The following is a 17078-nucleotide window of genomic DNA, read 5'->3' on the forward strand; positions in this document are numbered from 1 at the left end:
CTGCTGATGCCCACTGGAGAGGAACCCAATTTCCCCATTTTTCAGTCTGCATGAAACATGTATGCCTTATACGTACTATTGTATTGTGGTACTTGAGCTTGAAAAGTGGGGACATCTATTATTGGATGACTCCCTCCTTTCATTTCATATCTTTAGGGAACACCACCGAACAAATCGAATAAATGAAGTTATTTCGTATCCTCAAGAATGTATAGTGAGCCGGAACATAAACCTGTCCATGGTAGGCTATAGCTGTTGGACTCGGGAGCTGAAACTGAAACCTGATCCTTGTCCAATACCTTTGATACTTTCAAGTTGCAAACGGGAGAAGTGGGATAAATTTCTCATGTAATCTCAATCTCGATAAATCCATCATGACCACATGAGTTAGCGGCTACATGGCGGTGCAGAGCTTGATAACTGCCCCTGTTCGGTCCCTGTCAACGGACGTACCGGACGTGGTAGACTCTTCAAATTAATGCGCCCAATATCCTAAAATGGTGATATTGGCCGAGAATATATTGTCGCCTGTACCCTGCCTGGCTCCTTACCAAACAACCCTAGCAATGCAGCTCCACACAAGCATACGCGGATCACGAGAATTATTATGGTCACTTACAGTCGCCAATCGCAAGTTTATCTGAATTCATTTTAGGTCGGATCACCCTTCGGTGAGACTTTCAATAAAGTTCCTTAGTGGGATATGGCTTGGCTTGGAAATATACTTAGAGTTGCACGTCGGGTTGACTCAACAAGACCTTTCTGTAGATACGGTTAGATGAGCACCGGGTTAGTCTATTCTCCGACTTATCGATGGTTGGAGTCAAAGCCAGAAGGGTTTTTAATAGTGGATGATTGACGGGACGGAGCAAGTAGTGACACATAATGAGGTTATGATTGAGCACTGGTTTGCCCCGTGTACGTCAACAATTGATTGTCGGGCATCATTGATGTATGCACACAACGCTCACGACCAAATAACTAGAAGCATGGGATCGGCAGGGCCATACGTAATTGCGCTGGGCCTAGGCTTGGACTTGGGCTTGTGATAGGGTGAAGGATCGATTCCGAACAGATAACTAGTGAGTAATTAATAACCAGAATCTCACAACGAGCGTTTAAAGCGGGATTTAGTTAACCAGAATCAGCTGTATTTATAATGTATTTAACGGGAGAAGTAAATTGGGACTAATTTCCGGTTATCGTATGCACTCAATAGATTCAACTTAAATTACTTACTTGGATTCCCTGGTTGGGCTTTGGATAGCCGTCACTCGGGTAAGCGCCGGCTGTGACTGTAGTTTTATGTAGAGAGTTTATGCTTCAATTCCTTTAAAACAATAGAGAAACTATAAGGAACCTTTTTAAATTTATTGCTCCAATTGTTGTATTAGTTTTTTGGATATATGTATATGATGTTTCATGCATGCGTACAGTCGTGCATCGATATCGGCATAGTTGTTATTTCAGCTGATTGTAAACTGATCAACCCAAGCTCATGTTAGCGTTGTGACATCTGAGCTGGTTGAGCAACTCATTGATTACTAGAGCTAATTTGCTTTAGCTTGGTGCATTGAGGGTTTGGGTTCATCGTCTCATTTACACTTCGTCCTAAACCAGAGAGGTTTGTTGCCCCGGTCTTAGCTCTCAAGACGAATGTTTGGTAAATGGGTATTATTGCTATACGTGCTTGGAATCTATATAATAGGCCATGTAGTCAGTTTTGCAATATTCATGTCCCGCGCTGACACTAACCCCCCCCTTCTCAAGTTGGAGAAAACACAGAAAAGGAATATGCTGTGAGAATGGTATTCCGTTGCAATACTACGGATTCTGGGCATGAAATAGCCACGCCTTTCGCCCAGGGCATGGTAAAAATGTTTGTTCGAGGCTAATTGCATCCAAGGCTAAAGCGGTCCACTTCCCTTGTCTTCGTTAGTTCCAAGCGCCCATCCTCGCGGAGCATGACAGTCCGACTCCGGTCCATTGTGTTAGCGGGAGGAGATGGAGCGAACAATCTTATCGATCACGAGCGTCAGTCATTTCGAGCTCAGAATACTGGGAATAGAACACCTCCATTTTCTTTGTCCGGTTGGTGGACAAAAATGCCCATTGTGTAGGTATTTAACCCTTGGCCATCATGTCCTGGCTAAGGATGGCCGAACACCGAAGGCAATGTTCCTTTCTTTTTGGAAAACGGCAGGCGTGGTTAACTTTCATCTGATCGGTTAGCTCCTTGGTTGCCAGTACTTGGGATATGGTGTGAATATCAAGAGAGATTCGTGTATTCTGAGACCAGCTGTATCCTTCTCGGCGTTTAGGTGTGGACGGATTTTAGCTTTGGTTGGTTATAGGTGGAGTGTTAATTATAGGTATTATTTATGGTGTCATTACAAAATATTTCTGGTTTCCGAGTAGCACACTTATGTACGCTTAGGGACTATCTTATGCCTATCAGCTTCACCTATCTCATCGAGTAGTATCGCAAGCAAGTACAGCACATAGGCATGTGAGCCAAGGACAAATGTGGTAGATCGTATAATGTGAACTGAGCGATGACTATGAAATTAGCACCGGGTGTTAATAAATAGCCAAGATAAGCGAGTAAATAATTAACATTATCCCCTCCTGGGGTAAGTTGGAGCGAGACATAGAGCAGGCCAGTCCCGTGCGGATGCGGTCCACAGAGAAGAAGAACCAGAACCGTGACCAGAACCATCTTCTTCTTCGAAGGAGCAAGCGCCGCGCGGTAAATTAAATTAACAAACACGGACACGTGATCAACACGCGTCTCTGAGTTCCTCATCCATCATGGACATGTCATCCCCCTTTCTGCCGCCAAGCTCTGCTGCCCCGACGCCAGCCCCCGATGAGGTCCAAACACCACGCGCAATTCCGAACGGGACAGAAGAAGCGCCGAGACGGAATCGACGGGCTCGGAACGCGTTTGAAGGCAATATCCCAGTTGTCACGGACCCAACTGCAGAGCGTCTACGAGAACGATTTTATCAATTCCTAAAGGAGTAAGTGTGCTTTTTGTACTATAAACACTATCTGACGCGCAGGCATAAGATACAATGAGACCGTCGAGCTAGAGGAAGCGCCCGAAGAGAATCTATATGTCGCTCAAGTTCGCGCCATGGTCGAAAACGAGTTGACAACGCTCTATGTGAACCATCATCATCTGATGGCCTTTGACCCAATTATTACAGCAGCTATTGACCAACAATACTATCGGTTAGTCTAGGTTACCAGATTTTGCTCCGATGCTGATTGGTTTATTAGGTTTCTCCCTCACTTGCGATTAGCATTGTTCGCGTTGGTCAAAGAAATAGCCCCCGAATATATCTACGAAAATCCGATGGGCATTGACCTTGGCCAGACAGGCCCTATTACAGCAGATGGTTCCCAGCTTCAAATTCAGTATAATCACCTTGTAGCACCCTCGGCAATGCTCGCACACACCTCCCGCAAAACCAAAGACTTCCATCTCGCGTTCCATTCTCTGGCCCTCGTTGATTCGATCCGAGATATGCGCATGTCCTCGGTCGGGCGTCTCACGGCTATATCTGGGACCGTCACGCGAACGAGTGAAGTTAGGCCGGAGTTATTGTACGGGGTGTTTAGTTGCGCAGCGTGTCGTGCACTTGCCCCTGAAGTCGAACAGCAATTCAAGTATACCGAACCTTCGTTGTGTCAAAACCCGTTATGTGGAAATCGTGATGGCTGGGATTTATCCATTCCTCAATCGCGGTTTGCGGATTGGCAGCGACTACGCGTCCAAGAAAACGCGAGCGACATTCCGACTGGGTCAATGCCCCGTTCTTTGGACGTCGTTGTACGCGCTGAACAAGTTGAACGTGCCAAACCCGGTGACCGATGCGTTTTTACCGGAACATTTGTCGTCGTTCCCGATGTGGCCCAACTCGGTCTACCGGGCGTCAGGAGTGAGATTTCGCGGGACTCGGGGGCTGGTGTGACCGGTCTCAAGTCGCTTGGTGTACGTGATTTGGGGTACAAGACGGCGTTTTTGGCATGTCATGTTCGGGATGCGGCAAAAGCTGGACAAGTTGGTATGGGAGAAGGGGAGATGTTGGGGTTGGGCGAGGACCAACAGGCCGTGCTTGATTCGCTCACTCAGCCAGAATTCGATGAACTCAATAATATGTTTAATACTCCGCATATCTATTCCAAGTTGGTGCAAAGCATCGCGCCCACTGTCTATGGTGGGTTTTCCTTGTCCCCTCATTTCGACTAATAATTAATATTTCACAGGACACGAAATTGTGAAAAAGGGTATCCTCCTGCAAATGATGGGTGGAGTACACAAAACGACACCCGAGGGTATGCACATTCGTGGAGACATCAATATTTGCATAGTGGGAGACCCGAGTACGAGCAAATCACAATTCCTGAAGTAAGCCTCCTTTTGTTATTTTGATGTCCCCTCTAATATTTCTCCGCACAGATACGTATGCAACTTTATGCCCCGTGCGGTATACACGTCCGGCAAGGCCTCCTCGGCAGCAGGTTTGACAGCAGCCGTGGTCAAGGACGAAGAGTCGGGTGAATTCACGATCGAAGCTGGTGCACTCATGCTGGCCGATAACGGCATTTGCGCAATCGACGAATTCGACAAGATGGACGTCGCGGACCAAGTCGCTATTCACGAAGCCATGGAACAACAGACTATTTCCATCGCCAAGGCCGGTATACACGCCACTCTCAACGCGCGCACTTCGATCTTGGCTGCTGCCAACCCCGTCGGAGGCAGATACAACCGTCGCGTCGGGCTCAGGCAAAATGTCGCCATGTCTGCGCCTATCATGTCCCGTTTCGATTTGTTCTTTGTGGTGCTCGACGAGTGCAGGGAGAGTACGGACCAAATGCTTGCCCAGCATATTGTTGGTGTTCATGCGGACCCCGAGGGAAGTGTTCAACCGGAAATTTCGACCGAGGCGTTGCAGAGATATGTTAGGTATGCGAGGACCTATAACCCCAAGGTGCGTTTATTTATTTACCTTGAAATCAAGATTCCCTATTAATGCGGCCCTGTTTATAGTTTAGGCCCGAGGCTGCCGATTTGCTGGTTGAGAAGTACCGCCTCCTTCGTCAATCGGATGCTACCGGTATCGGGAAAAATTCGTACAGGATCACGGTCCGACAGTTGGAAAGTATGGTTCGACTGAGTGAGGCTATTGCGCGTGCAAACTGCACCAACGATGTAGGTCTTGACTGTTGTCCATTCCCCTTTTCAATACCTAACCCTCTTCCGGACGTAGATTATCCCAGAGTTTGTCAACGAGGCTTACAGTCTTCTCAAATCGTCAATTATCCACGTCGAACAAGACGATGTCGACTTTGACGATGCGGACCTGGAAATGGATATGGACGCGGCGGCCGCAGCAGCCGACGCAGCTCAAGAGGCCGATTCAATGGACCCTTCAACCCCTGTACCCATCCCCAATACCCAAACCCAAAGTCAGCCAAAGCAGAAAATGCGAATCACGCACGACAAGTACAGCCAAATGCAAGAGCTTATCGTGTTGCACATCGCCGAAGTGGAACAAGCTACTGGTACTGGCATCGAGGCAAATGATTTGATGGATTGGTACCTCGAGGCTATGGAAGACGAGTTTGAAAACGAGGACCAGATGGAACAGGAGCGTGTGTTGCTTGAAAAGGTCTTGAAGAAACTTGTCAAGGTGAGTTTGGTGGTCGTCTAGGAGAGAGGTTATTTGGAGATTGACATGGCGAATAGGACCGATTCCTCATGATTCTCTACGGAGATACCCAGGATGAGTTGCTTGATAGCGATACCATGCAGACCGACAGCGACGTCAACGCCGGAAAGAAGATTGTGTATCATCTCCACCCCGAGGTGGATGGTACGTCGTCGTCCGTGTTGGGTTAATTATCTCCTTATCTTTTCTTTTTGGATCCGTGTTTTATGTATTTTTTGATGTGATGGTTACGCGCTGTGAATTATAGTCGGGAACAGTCAAAACAGTCATCGGAACTTGACAAGGAATTGACAGACGCGGAAGGATTCGTGTGAACACATCATGTGACTCGCCGACACCCTGCGGTGCCATTCCGAGCCGCCGGTTTACGGCGTTTCGGATGCACGCGATTGGACAGCCTCGTAGCCCCTTACTGCGCGGCGAACTGCATTGAGGTCTGGAATAATTCGTTGGGGACATGGAATCACCGACACGAGGAGGGGGCTAGGATATATGAAGGCCTGGGTGAGGGGCGCAATTCCCCACTGTTGAACACCCAGATCACTCGCATCGCACCAACTCTCCCCGCACTCATATTCACACACACACTTATGGCTACTCTCGGGTCTATTCCTACTAGCGGTCTTGGTCTCCCCCGCATCGACCCCACTTCTGCCTCTCACCTTGCTCGATCCCTCCGACAGCCTACTCTCACCAAGGGAGGGATTCAGTACATGGCCAGACACTTTTCTCATCCCGAGGTACGTGTTCTTGCGAGTATTGGGAGCGTGAGCTGACTTGAATATTTAGGCTTTACCACTCATGCTCTCCGTCGGTATGGGTGTCGGCTGCTACATGGGCTTGCAGGCCGCAGCCAGGTAAGCGTTTTCTCGATTACCCTACCAGAGCTCTTCAACTAATTGAAATCACAGACACAGCGCGCCCGCAGCCGAAGAAACCGAAACATGGAGTCAAACCCACCCTGCTTGGCAGGGTAAAGGTTACCGCCTGGGTCTAACCGAAGACACAGTTCGCGAGGTCCTGTTTAGCATTGACATGTAGTTGTTTTCGGACTGGCTCATTTGGGGCTCGTGTCTGTAGGTCTGCTTACGGGATTTAGCGTGGTATGCTTAAAGCGCGATATTAATATTATATAGTGTATAAACTTTGTATTTGTATTTCGGTGCATGATTGATTTTGTGTTGTATTTATCCAAGTAGTTTACATTTACGCACTGAATTTAAAAGTGAATTATTTTTTATAAACTGCTTGTTTCAGAACCCCTGGACCCACCAACAAACTCGGCTCATTATACCATTATCCATGTGGCAATAGCGCATATACTCAGTGCACGGTGATACCTTCATCAGATATCTAAAATTCTGCTCTCTCAATCCCACTTCCTACTCAAATTCCACCAAATGGGATTCATTCAGAAGAGTAAAGGCCGAACTTAGAATGGCATTGATCATAGCGACATCTGAATGTCTCGATCGATACACAAACTAAATGTGGAAGCATATAGAGTTTAAATTGTACTGTAACGATTGGAGTGCAAAGTGGACTCCGCTTCGTTACGAATAGTTTCAAATGTCTTAAAAATGGTTCAAACACGTACGTTTTTCCTACTCGAGTGTATTGTGTATGGTAATCGACGATACTGTACGGGCCGCTTCCAGTTAGTTGGGTGGCTTAGTCGTACTGTGTACCTATGTGTGGCAAGTTGCCACGGGATCCCTGGCGCAGCGTTGATCAAAATCATGTATGCAGCTTTCTTGCCCATAGCCTCTCCTCTGACTAAATGGCATCTTTAAATTCACCTCGTGTCACTCGTACCTCTGCATATTCTGGATTGACCAGTCACATCGTCAATATGGACGAACATCAACGCAAGCTCCTTGATAAAGCTATGTTACAGTTGTCTACCCAGACCCTTCAACAAGACGAGAACAAAGAAACTCATAACAAGGTCAACCATTGGTTCTATTTCATGGAAGCATTTAGCTACAAAAACTCGTCACTTCTTGATAGATCTAATGGCAACTACCATCTATTTCTTGATGGGGAACCTCACCACCCGGACTCAATCATGCTGGAAGCACAGCGCGAAGCTAACAAGACAAGGCATCCATGTCCAGTTTCATCTTACCTTACAACTCGAGATGAGCTGATTGAGCACTACAAACTTCTCTATGAAATCAGTCCTGAAAATTCAAAAAGTGATGATGATAGCGCGATTAGACAAGTTGCTATGTTAAAAGTTCCCGAGTTTGTAAGGATCTCATTAGAATCACTTTCTCCAAGTAAGTTTTTCTGCCTTCACCATGATGCTGATTGTTTCGTTACTTATAAATGTGATCAGTCCCAATCTCAAGCATGCACCTCAACAAGGTTCATCAGGTGAAACCAATAACTGAGCTATTTTACGCGGACCTTTTCTGAAAATCGCAACAGGAACATTATCTAATCGTTCGAGTTATATCACCTGCAGGTAAACCCCGTCTCCTTAACTTTGTTTAAGGAATTTCGTCCATCATGGCATTGAACCAGACTGACGTGCATTTCATACAGTTCGACTTGCGGCAATCCAGGTAGCAATTGAAGACGAACAAGGAAGTGTTATTGATCTAGCGATGTACCATTGTTTCGAAACGTCAGGACTAGACCGTCAAGGTGTTATTGAGCTCGTTCCACTTGGTCAGGCATTACTTATCCGTCAACCATGGTTGACACGAGGGCTAACCGGAGGCAATGTTACAATCCGTGTAAGCTCACCTAGCGATCTAATTTTCTTGCCGCCAAGCCATCCCCTACTATCAAATTGCCCTGAAGCATGGAAAGCCGGGGGCGGAAAGGATTCGCAAGTTTACAAGGATATAGGAAACCACGCTTTCAAAAACGGTCGCTTCGAGTCAGCTATTCAAGCATACAGCCACGGACTTCTGGTCGATCCCACTGCTTCAGTTTTACGACTCAATCGTTCAGCTTGTTACCTGAGCATAAACAAGCCTTCCATGGCACTCAAAGATGCTCAGATCGCCTCAGAGGACAAATCAATGAAGGATGCTCTTCGCTCGAAAGCTCAATATCGAATGGCACTCGCATATTACGCCCTAGATCGTTTTTCTGAAGCTTTGTCTATCCTGGAAAGGAACAACGGTTACCGGTTCTCGCCTGCTGATTTTTCCGAGTTGGAGAAAAAAATTCACGAGAGACTTGTCGAGCAAGCACAGGGAAGCTATAAGTGGTTGGCCTTGAGTAAGATGGCCAAACAAATCAACGGACACCGGCAGGTTACCGACGTTGCCGACTATGTAGGACCAGTGGAGGTCGCACTGATGGAGTCCAAAGGTGGAGGTCGTGGTCTTGTCACCACCCGCGAAGTACTCGCAGGAGAACTCTTGGTAAGTGTCCGAATTCTTGAGCATGCGAGTGTCCAAGTATTGATAATGTGCACTTCCGAAATCTTAAATCAGATGGTGTCGAAGCCATTTGCCTTTGCTGCTTCCTCAGAGTACCCTGAGCTGTTTCGAGTTCTTCAAGCCCGAACGGGCTCAGTTATAGAACGAGCAAGCCACGAGCTAGTGGGGCGAGCTATGCAACGCCTTGTAGGCGATTATACTGCCGCGAGCGCTCTATTCTTAGATCTCCATTCCAACTCCCCGCAAACCAGCACACCTCAAATAGCCCGAAGTGTCCCTACTTTTCTTCAAAATGGCGGACGGTACTGGGACATACCTGGGGAGTGCACCATCGGCGATATTGATACCAATCGTGTTGAAGGCATTATCAGAAGTAACGAGTTCAACGACTCAATAAAAATGACGCATTTTGGAAACAATGAAGCCATATACCTACTTCCCTCTCTCGTTAACCACTCCTGCCACGGCACGGCGGTTCGAACATCCATTGGCTCCATTTTGGTAATGCGAGCTTCACGCAACCTGAAGAAGGGACAAGAAGTGACGTGTTCCTACGTAGGAGGCACCGAGGGAGCCAGCTATATTAGTCGTGCAGCTGCTCTGAGGAAATGGAGTTTTACTTGCGAGTGTGAGCTGTGCACCGCAGATAAAAAGGACGGGGAGCAACGTTGTCAAAGCCGCGAAGGCCTTCAAGAAGATTTGAATCAATTACATATGGCCATTCGTATAGGAGACGCAGAAAGCGCCAAAAATGCAAGGGAACTTGTCACGAAAATACGAGCAACCTATGGCAACGAGCGGATCACGCCGATGGATCTCTTGGGTCGCGCCCAGCGTCTTTCAGGATTTACACAACAAGCCTTTAATCCGAGTTTGGCAATCCAGTTATACACGGATGGACTCCGATCTCACGGCATACGTGTAAAAAAAATACCACCAAAGAAAATACCTCGAAATAACTCTGAGTTGCGGAGGGATGCCTTGATTATTGGCACCAGTAACTTTCCTTCACAAATCGACACTATCTTCAGATGTATCAAGGTGATGGTGACATTGGCAGCTTTGGAGGCTCAACAAGGGAAAATTTCGTTGGCGAGTCACTGGGCAGTGGCAAGTTTATGGGGTGAGCAGAACTTTCCTACAAGTCGCATGATCCCTTATTGACCGGTAATGATTTTTGGCCAGTTCATGAATTATTCTATGGACCAGGGAAGGATTTTTTATATTATACATTGGACATCCAACTGGGTTCTCAGCACTACCTGATGACTCTTCTTAAAGATTTTAAGTAATGTGTCGGGAGATTCACTATTTTGGTTGCTTGTTATGCGCTTAAACTTTTAGTCACTTTCCTATGTGGCCGGTAACCGCAATTCAATTTGGTTGTGTTAGAACCAAAAGAACCATTACCGGGTGTGCAGCTTACTCGACCTATCTTCATTTATTGCATGTCTGCTAGTTGTACTCCAATCAGATTGAACTGTTACTACCTAACTATCCTGAAATTCCATTTGCTAGAATACATGTTATTCCCAAAATGCGACTAACGTCGTTCATTGTTTGGTCATTCGGTCTTGCCATGTGCGTTACCATACACAATCTGGTTGACCTTCTCAAGTTCTCCGCGAGCGCGTAGCAGCAAACCTTTCCATAGGGTATCGGTGGGAGAAAACATTCCTGAAGGAGCCATCGTTAGTATCCGGATGCCAATAAAATGTTCTACATTTACTTACCAACGCGAGATTGGTATGCCTCATACCCGGGGTATTTGCCGCGCGAGATAGACTCGGTAAACATAGTGCTCGCAATGAACAAGGCCGAGAGTGCCAACGGGGGCACGAGTGGCCATAATTCAGTTATCTTGTCGGGATCAATCGAATCGAACATAGAGGTAGAAGCAAGGATTGGGAAGAGCGCTTGCAAGTACTGAAGATAAAGGTTTCATTATTGCTCGGTCACCCAAACTTGAATACTATGGCTTACCCAAAAGGTCTGTTCGCACAAGAAATTCGGGTGGCGAGACCAGGCCCATAGTCCCTTGGTCACAAACCCGCGCGTAACATCTTCTTCAGTCCACTCTTGTCTCGCTCCAGGCCAAGCGTTAGCTCCAAACTGCCCTTTGGGCTTGTGGTCGCCTTGAACATCACCATTAGTGACCGCGCGAGTATTGTCAGTAGGCCTGCTATGCTTGAACGTTTGGAAAGCGTATTGTTGGTTGTCGGCTGTGAATTGAGTGGCGAGCACGACGGCAGTCAGAAATGCGAGGATATAATCGGGAGTAGCCAGAGGGAGATCGTGTTGGAAAAGAGCATGGTGTGACGGAAGCTAGTATGTAGGTCTAAGAGGATTGTTCGTTTTCGTTAAGCAATGGAACTCACAGCCATCAAAAACAGTAGTATATTCTGAGTCAATGCTAAGTATGATGAATTATTAGTCATGGGATTGGTTTAAAACTCGTTAAAAGTCGTACCAACAAACCCAAAATTGAACAGGCTAAAGAGCCAAGACGGAACCTTGGCTCGGAAAATAGCCCACCGGTAATCCTCGTCCTTCCTGAAAAGAAGTTATGAGCTTGAGATATACAGCACGAATGCAATGCATCATGCTCTTACAAATTAAAAAGTCCACGTCGAGCAGTATTGTAGCTCAAGCGACAAGACCACAATACCTAATACACTATTCAATACCAAGCCCGGCAATAATCGATTATTACTCACCTGCAAGAAAGCCATCAATGCAGCTCTAGGACTAATACCTTGTTGCTTGATCCATTCGTTGTCACCACTTCCATAAAGAGGGAGGTACAAGCCCCAGTACGCCGAGTATATAACCGGTAAGAACGTCCAAACTCGGTCAACCTGACTAACATTCCCGGTGATTTCACCGGCCAAGAAGGTCCATGCAATATTGAATAAACAGAATTTAACAGGAAAATCAAGAGTGGGATCGAGCCCCGTTGGTTTGAGCTCATAAGCAGGCGCCATGGTGGTGGTGGGCGTTGTTGAGGCTGACTCTGGCAGGTGGGGTCACGTGTTATAAGGTTATGCTAGATGGTGACATCACGATCAACAGGCAACATCATAGCAGTGCGTACTGAGATCGGTCAACTCCTGTTTTTCCAGTCCCAAATTTCCCAATTATGGCTTTGTAACCAATTTATGAGCTCCGGAAGTGATATCTAACCTAGCCAACCATAGTTTAATACCGACCGTCTTTTTCTTTCTCTAAACAATACTGAGGCAGCTTCAACTGACTCCACACTTGGCCCCTTTTGTGTACTGAAAATGTCAGGAAATATAGACATTTCTTTGAATTAGGCGGGCTGTGATGTACATCACTAACCAAAATGTGCTATCTTAAGCAACACATTCCTCTACCTACTCCAAATCAACATGCGAAAGTAATCCCTGCGGTGTGATCTTTGCTATCTATAGATATATCAAACTCGTGCACTTGTCCAATTTTAACTACAGCTACATACCAAGTTTTTAACTTCAAACGCATTGGGTCGTTCCTCAGGTTCGTTGGCCCAACAGCTGTTCAACATCGACCATAGGCGATCTGCTTGTTCTATTCCTTTAGGTATATGCGCCTCCGGTCGAGTGGGCTTGACTCCTCCGACGACCTTGAATACTATCGCTGAGTCTTTGGCACCTGCATATGGCATTTCCCGCGATATCACTTCCTGAAGAAAAACGTTGGTTTCAACGCAACAGTGGAACTCATAGTTATGCCTACGAAAATTATCTATTGGAGAAGTTCTATATGACGTTCGACGTTAGACATGATAAAAGGCCCACCATTCCAAGCGCGTATACATCGCTTGCATGCGTTGGCTTGCTTTCCTCTTGAATTATCTCTGGCGCCTGAATAAAACTTAACGCTATATCCGCATGATCAAATACCGCAACGTACTGCCCAACGTAGCGACATGCCCTGCACCGTACTAGAGTGTGTAAATTGAAGCGTATATTCAGCAAGTGCTGAGTTTCCAAAATCTGTTAATCGTGGGGTATGGTCTTGTGATATGAGTATGTTTTCCTCCAAGAAAATGAATCAGCATTCCAGTATTTAATGGAAATTGGTCGGGCTTCTCAAATACTTACCGGTTTTAGATCTCCGTGAACCTAAAGATTCAAGGGGTTAAGGTAATCGAAACCATGGAGTTATAGATATATGCGTACTATAGACTGGCGATGAAGGTAGGCGACCCCATCCGCAACTTGTGCGCACTATTACGATTTTCTCAGACACGTACAAGCTGTGGACAAACATCCGCTTACTAGGGCACAGCGATCAATTTGTGGGTTCTGAACAAGGAAGGTTCTGAGGTGTCCGTTATCGAGCCAGGGTGAGACCATTGCAATTTGGTCCCGAAACAGCATGACACCCAACAGTTCGATCACATTAGGATGCTTGCATTTAGACCATACGTAAAGCTCATGCGCAGCACTCTGAAGCAATGGTCAATATGCTGAAAGTGAAATGAAATCACTTTACCTTCAGAATCTTCTTTCCTTCCAAGCTCGAATTCGTTAGCATTCGCACGCACTTTATGCCCACGCGATCTCCGTTTTGAAGCGTAGCGCAGTACACATCACCGAATCCACCAAATGACATTGGGTAATCGGAAACTTGGAGTATGTTAACCTCTTTGGAAACATCTCGACAACCGTGCGCAATTAAATACTTCAAAACCTCCGTTGCGGGCTACAGATGTTTTGGCTGATGGGGCTGTCCTGGGGTTGAAATCAGACTGCTGTTACTTACCATAGTCCTAGTGATGGTGTCCTGAGTACCAAATGCAGCTGTGCTTTGGTCTAATTTCTTTGGGGCGTTCGATCCGAGGTTTTCAAGAGCCTAGTCAAATGGCTTCAGCAAAGTCGGAAAATGCCGGAGGACATCCATAAATATAGGGTCATAATTTTCCAAGTTGGTGTCACAGTGTTGTCATAAGAACGTACCGTTACTAATTTGTCTACTCTGGTATCATCCGTATCTGATCGAATAACTGTGAGATCATCGCGAAATTCTCCTTCTAGTGTGTCTCCTATCCTGGTTGAGCCCGACCATTCATCGATTGGCATAAAGGTCGGGCCTCTTCCCTGCTCCGAAAAGTTGATCAAATCTACAACATAAAGTCTTAGTAAACACCCCCGAGAGCAAATCAATGCCGTCAAACCGATCGGCATGGCATGTGGTACTTACTCGTATTCAAAACGTACACGAGCTGCGCCATTTCGGGGGTCACACTCCTGTATACGATACCCCCCAAAACTAACACTCTCCCCTTGGTTGTAGCTAGTATGTGTCCGCTCCTTGGCGATGGCTCATAATCCATAGAGGGGAGCTGGTACCATCTCTGCTCTGCCGTTGGATCTTCCATCAGTCTACATTCAAGAAACGAACGAATTGGCTATACCAGCTATGTTGAAACACCACATATCTCCAAATTCTTGTTGATCATCATACCCTCCAAACATATATATTACATCCTTGACTAGGGTGGCAGAATGATTTGTCCGTGGGGGTGGACAGTTACTAGTGCATTGGACACGAGCCCATGCTCGAGCATCCATATCGAAATACCATGTGTCTTTCCACATGTGATTTTTGCAGTGCCTTCCACCATACCTGAATTACCAGCCACGGAAAATGTCGTCATTGTGTATGGGTATCCGATAAGGAACCTAAACCCGAACTCACATGTACAGCTTGTTTTCGTATGCGACCATGGTATGCCCCATTCTCTCGTCTGGTGACACGGTATCTGGGGTAACTTGAATTCTTTCCCATCTGGGGGTTCCTTTAGTCACTGCTGGGCATGGGGATCAGGAGCTATACGGAAACATTATCTAGCTCACATGAATCTAGATCCAGCTTCCACATATCGTTACAAAGTTCAATTATTCCATCTTTTTCTCCGGATCCGCCGTACACAATAAAATGGTTTCCAGAAATGCAAGCCGCAGGCGCAATCCGCGGACGCGGGGCAGGACGGATGTCCAGCTTAGTCCAGTGGCGGGTAGCTGGGATCGCATTTGTTGTGAAGGCCTTCAGTATTTAAGATATACATAAGGACCTACTCAGGTTCAATATATAAGTAGAATTGTCCTTGCGGACATATTCGCCATTTTCCTTGGTGCAACCACCCCACACAATTAATGTGCTACCCACCAGACCACTTACATGCCCTATTCGAGGACTGGGTGCCTCTCCAGTCGTCTCCAGTAAATTAGTCATGACATCTATGCACGTAGGATCCAAATTTCGTCTCTGTCGCGAACCTTGATCCTCAAGAAGCCTGATTATCCATGTGTCGTTTTTGGTCTGACCATTCGACTCCCCACCGAAGATAAATATATCTCCCGAAGAATCGGATATTACTGAAGACGAGTGGTAAATTCGAGGCACAGGGGGAGTGCTGTCTTCTCCAAACCCGACACTAGTTCCTGGTGATTGGAACCCAAGTGGTCCAACTTTGATCGGATGTTTTGTCCATGGAGAGACATGGGGCAGAGCTGATGTGACTAAGTTCGTGCTCATTGATTACAGTAGCTGTGTGAGAAATTGCAAGAAGCTCTTTATTGAAGACGGAGTTGGGTTCCCTTCCTACAGGGTGGGGGTTGGGCTTGATTTGCACAGCCACTTATATTAGCTTTAGCTGAATAACCGAGCCGGATAATGGACTTCACAAGAGAGTATTTGATATTACTGGAATAGCAAACATTTATACGATTTTTATACATCATTGATCTCATCTAGTGTGCTCGAGTCCAATGCGTCACTGAAGAATATTTTGAGGAAGTACGCACTGATAAAAGTGACAGATATCCGAACGGCGCTAGATAGAACCTCCCCACGAACTACGAATAATAAATAAATCCAATAGCTGTTGGGAACTCCTAATAGGAATAGCGAACGGTGGAAAAACTGAATTTACCAGTAGTTGATGGCTTCGAGTGTTCTCGACTTGCTTATTTACGTTTTCGATCAATGCATTGCATTTGCTGGGATGACGGACCATGCATGCAATTGGCTGTTGGAGCAAGTGCAATTTTATTTGAAACTTAACATTTCTGATATCTCTAGCGTATAAATTGGACCATTTGTTGCGGCTCACGTGCCACATACACTGTGCCCTTGACCTCCATACCAGACCCATTCAACGCACTCCTTCGTACTGAATCTCCTCAATGTGGGTCAAGTCACCAAATGAGTCCATCTGGTATCTGTGCTCATTTGGCCTGTTGATATTCTTAGCTACATGACGTCTCTGATTTGTAGTCGTCTCTACACCCCGGGCCCTCCAACTACCTCTCAACCCCGTGAACAATTAACCATGTGGTGCGACCGCGTCCGGATCCGCCACATTCAGTTCGAAACCAGTGAGACCACCTATTGTAACGAGGCCGGTCATAAACTATACCGGGCTGTACCTATTCGTAAATCTCAACTATAAACACAAATGATAGGCTAAGCTGTTTGACATAAACTGTCTAGTTCCCCAAATAATTGCCCTTTCCGGTAGTAAGCTTTTTCAGCTTGGCTTTGCTATCTGGCGCTGCTAACAAATGGCTACCTCAGATCGGATCCAATACGACGAGCGCTTTGTAATGGATGTCACAGATGCCCAAATTGGGTGGGGGACTAGCATGCGTAAAGCGGAAGAGGATTCAGCTCAAAGACTATTAATTAGTGGTTATTGTGTGCGTATTTTTTGCTCTAAACATACGCAACTCAATGTAATTCTGGGCCAAATAGTATGCTTAAAGAAAGGGTAATGGCCGGTTATAAAACTCGTGTAACACTGGAGCGCGGACCCAGGTTTCACGGCGTTGGCATGGCGCAAGGTTTTACCTGCATAGTATAGTATTGTAAAGGCTGCAGCAACACGAATACTTTGCCTTCCGGATGTGGACGCTTCTGTATT

General features: G+C 46.3%; 4 protein-coding genes across 4 annotated transcripts; 2 read left to right on the forward strand and 2 right to left on the reverse strand.

Annotated features, from left to right (window-relative positions):
- Positions 1–2811: 2811 nt before the first annotated feature.
- Positions 2812–6785, forward strand: RhiXN_10037 (DNA replication licensing factor MCM2/3/5 family pretein; the record flags this gene model as incomplete). Its single annotated transcript, XM_043329853.1, has 11 exons — positions 2812–3023; positions 3073–3237; positions 3286–4226; positions 4276–4417; positions 4469–5003; positions 5063–5224; positions 5283–5705; positions 5762–5888; positions 6150–6484; positions 6534–6601; positions 6656–6785. The coding sequence occupies 11 exons, from the start codon at positions 2812–2814 to the stop codon at positions 6783–6785; spliced, it is 3240 nt and encodes a 1079-aa protein (XP_043182687.1).
- Positions 6786–7596: 811 nt separating this feature from the next.
- RhiXN_10038 (SET domain protein) lies at positions 7597–10309 on the forward strand (the record flags this gene model as incomplete). The annotated part of the gene is made up of 5 exons (XM_043329854.1): positions 7597–8026; positions 8086–8123; positions 8178–8214; positions 8295–9127; positions 9200–10309. The coding sequence occupies 5 exons, from the start codon at positions 7597–7599 to the stop codon at positions 10307–10309; spliced, it is 2448 nt and encodes an 815-aa protein (XP_043182688.1).
- Positions 10310–10709: 400 nt separating this feature from the next.
- RhiXN_10039 (integral membrane family protein) lies at positions 10710–12129 on the reverse strand (the record flags this gene model as incomplete). Its single annotated transcript, XM_043329855.1, has 7 exons — positions 10710–10822; positions 10879–11071; positions 11129–11470; positions 11524–11558; positions 11616–11698; positions 11758–11813; positions 11863–12129. 7 exons carry the CDS (start codon positions 12127–12129, stop codon positions 10710–10712), a joined length of 1089 nt encoding a protein of 362 aa, XP_043182689.1.
- A 393-nt stretch (positions 12130–12522) lies between these two features.
- RhiXN_10040 (Tyrosine kinase specific for activated) lies at positions 12523–15691 on the reverse strand (the record flags this gene model as incomplete). Its single annotated transcript, XM_043329856.1, has 17 exons — positions 12523–12573; positions 12627–12830; positions 12884–12892; positions 12946–13011; positions 13061–13186; positions 13252–13272; positions 13330–13377; positions 13429–13599; positions 13646–13855; positions 13916–14005; positions 14110–14273; positions 14354–14512; positions 14568–14779; positions 14852–14963; positions 15010–15174; positions 15232–15283; positions 15335–15691. 17 exons carry the CDS (start codon positions 15689–15691, stop codon positions 12523–12525), a joined length of 2217 nt encoding a protein of 738 aa, XP_043182690.1.
- Positions 15692–17078: the final 1387 nt, after the last annotated feature.

This window comes from Rhizoctonia solani, chromosome 8 (assembly GCF_016906535.1).
Source record: "Rhizoctonia solani chromosome 8, complete sequence".
Classification (NCBI taxonomy): domain Eukaryota; kingdom Fungi; phylum Basidiomycota; class Agaricomycetes; order Cantharellales; family Ceratobasidiaceae; genus Rhizoctonia; species Rhizoctonia solani.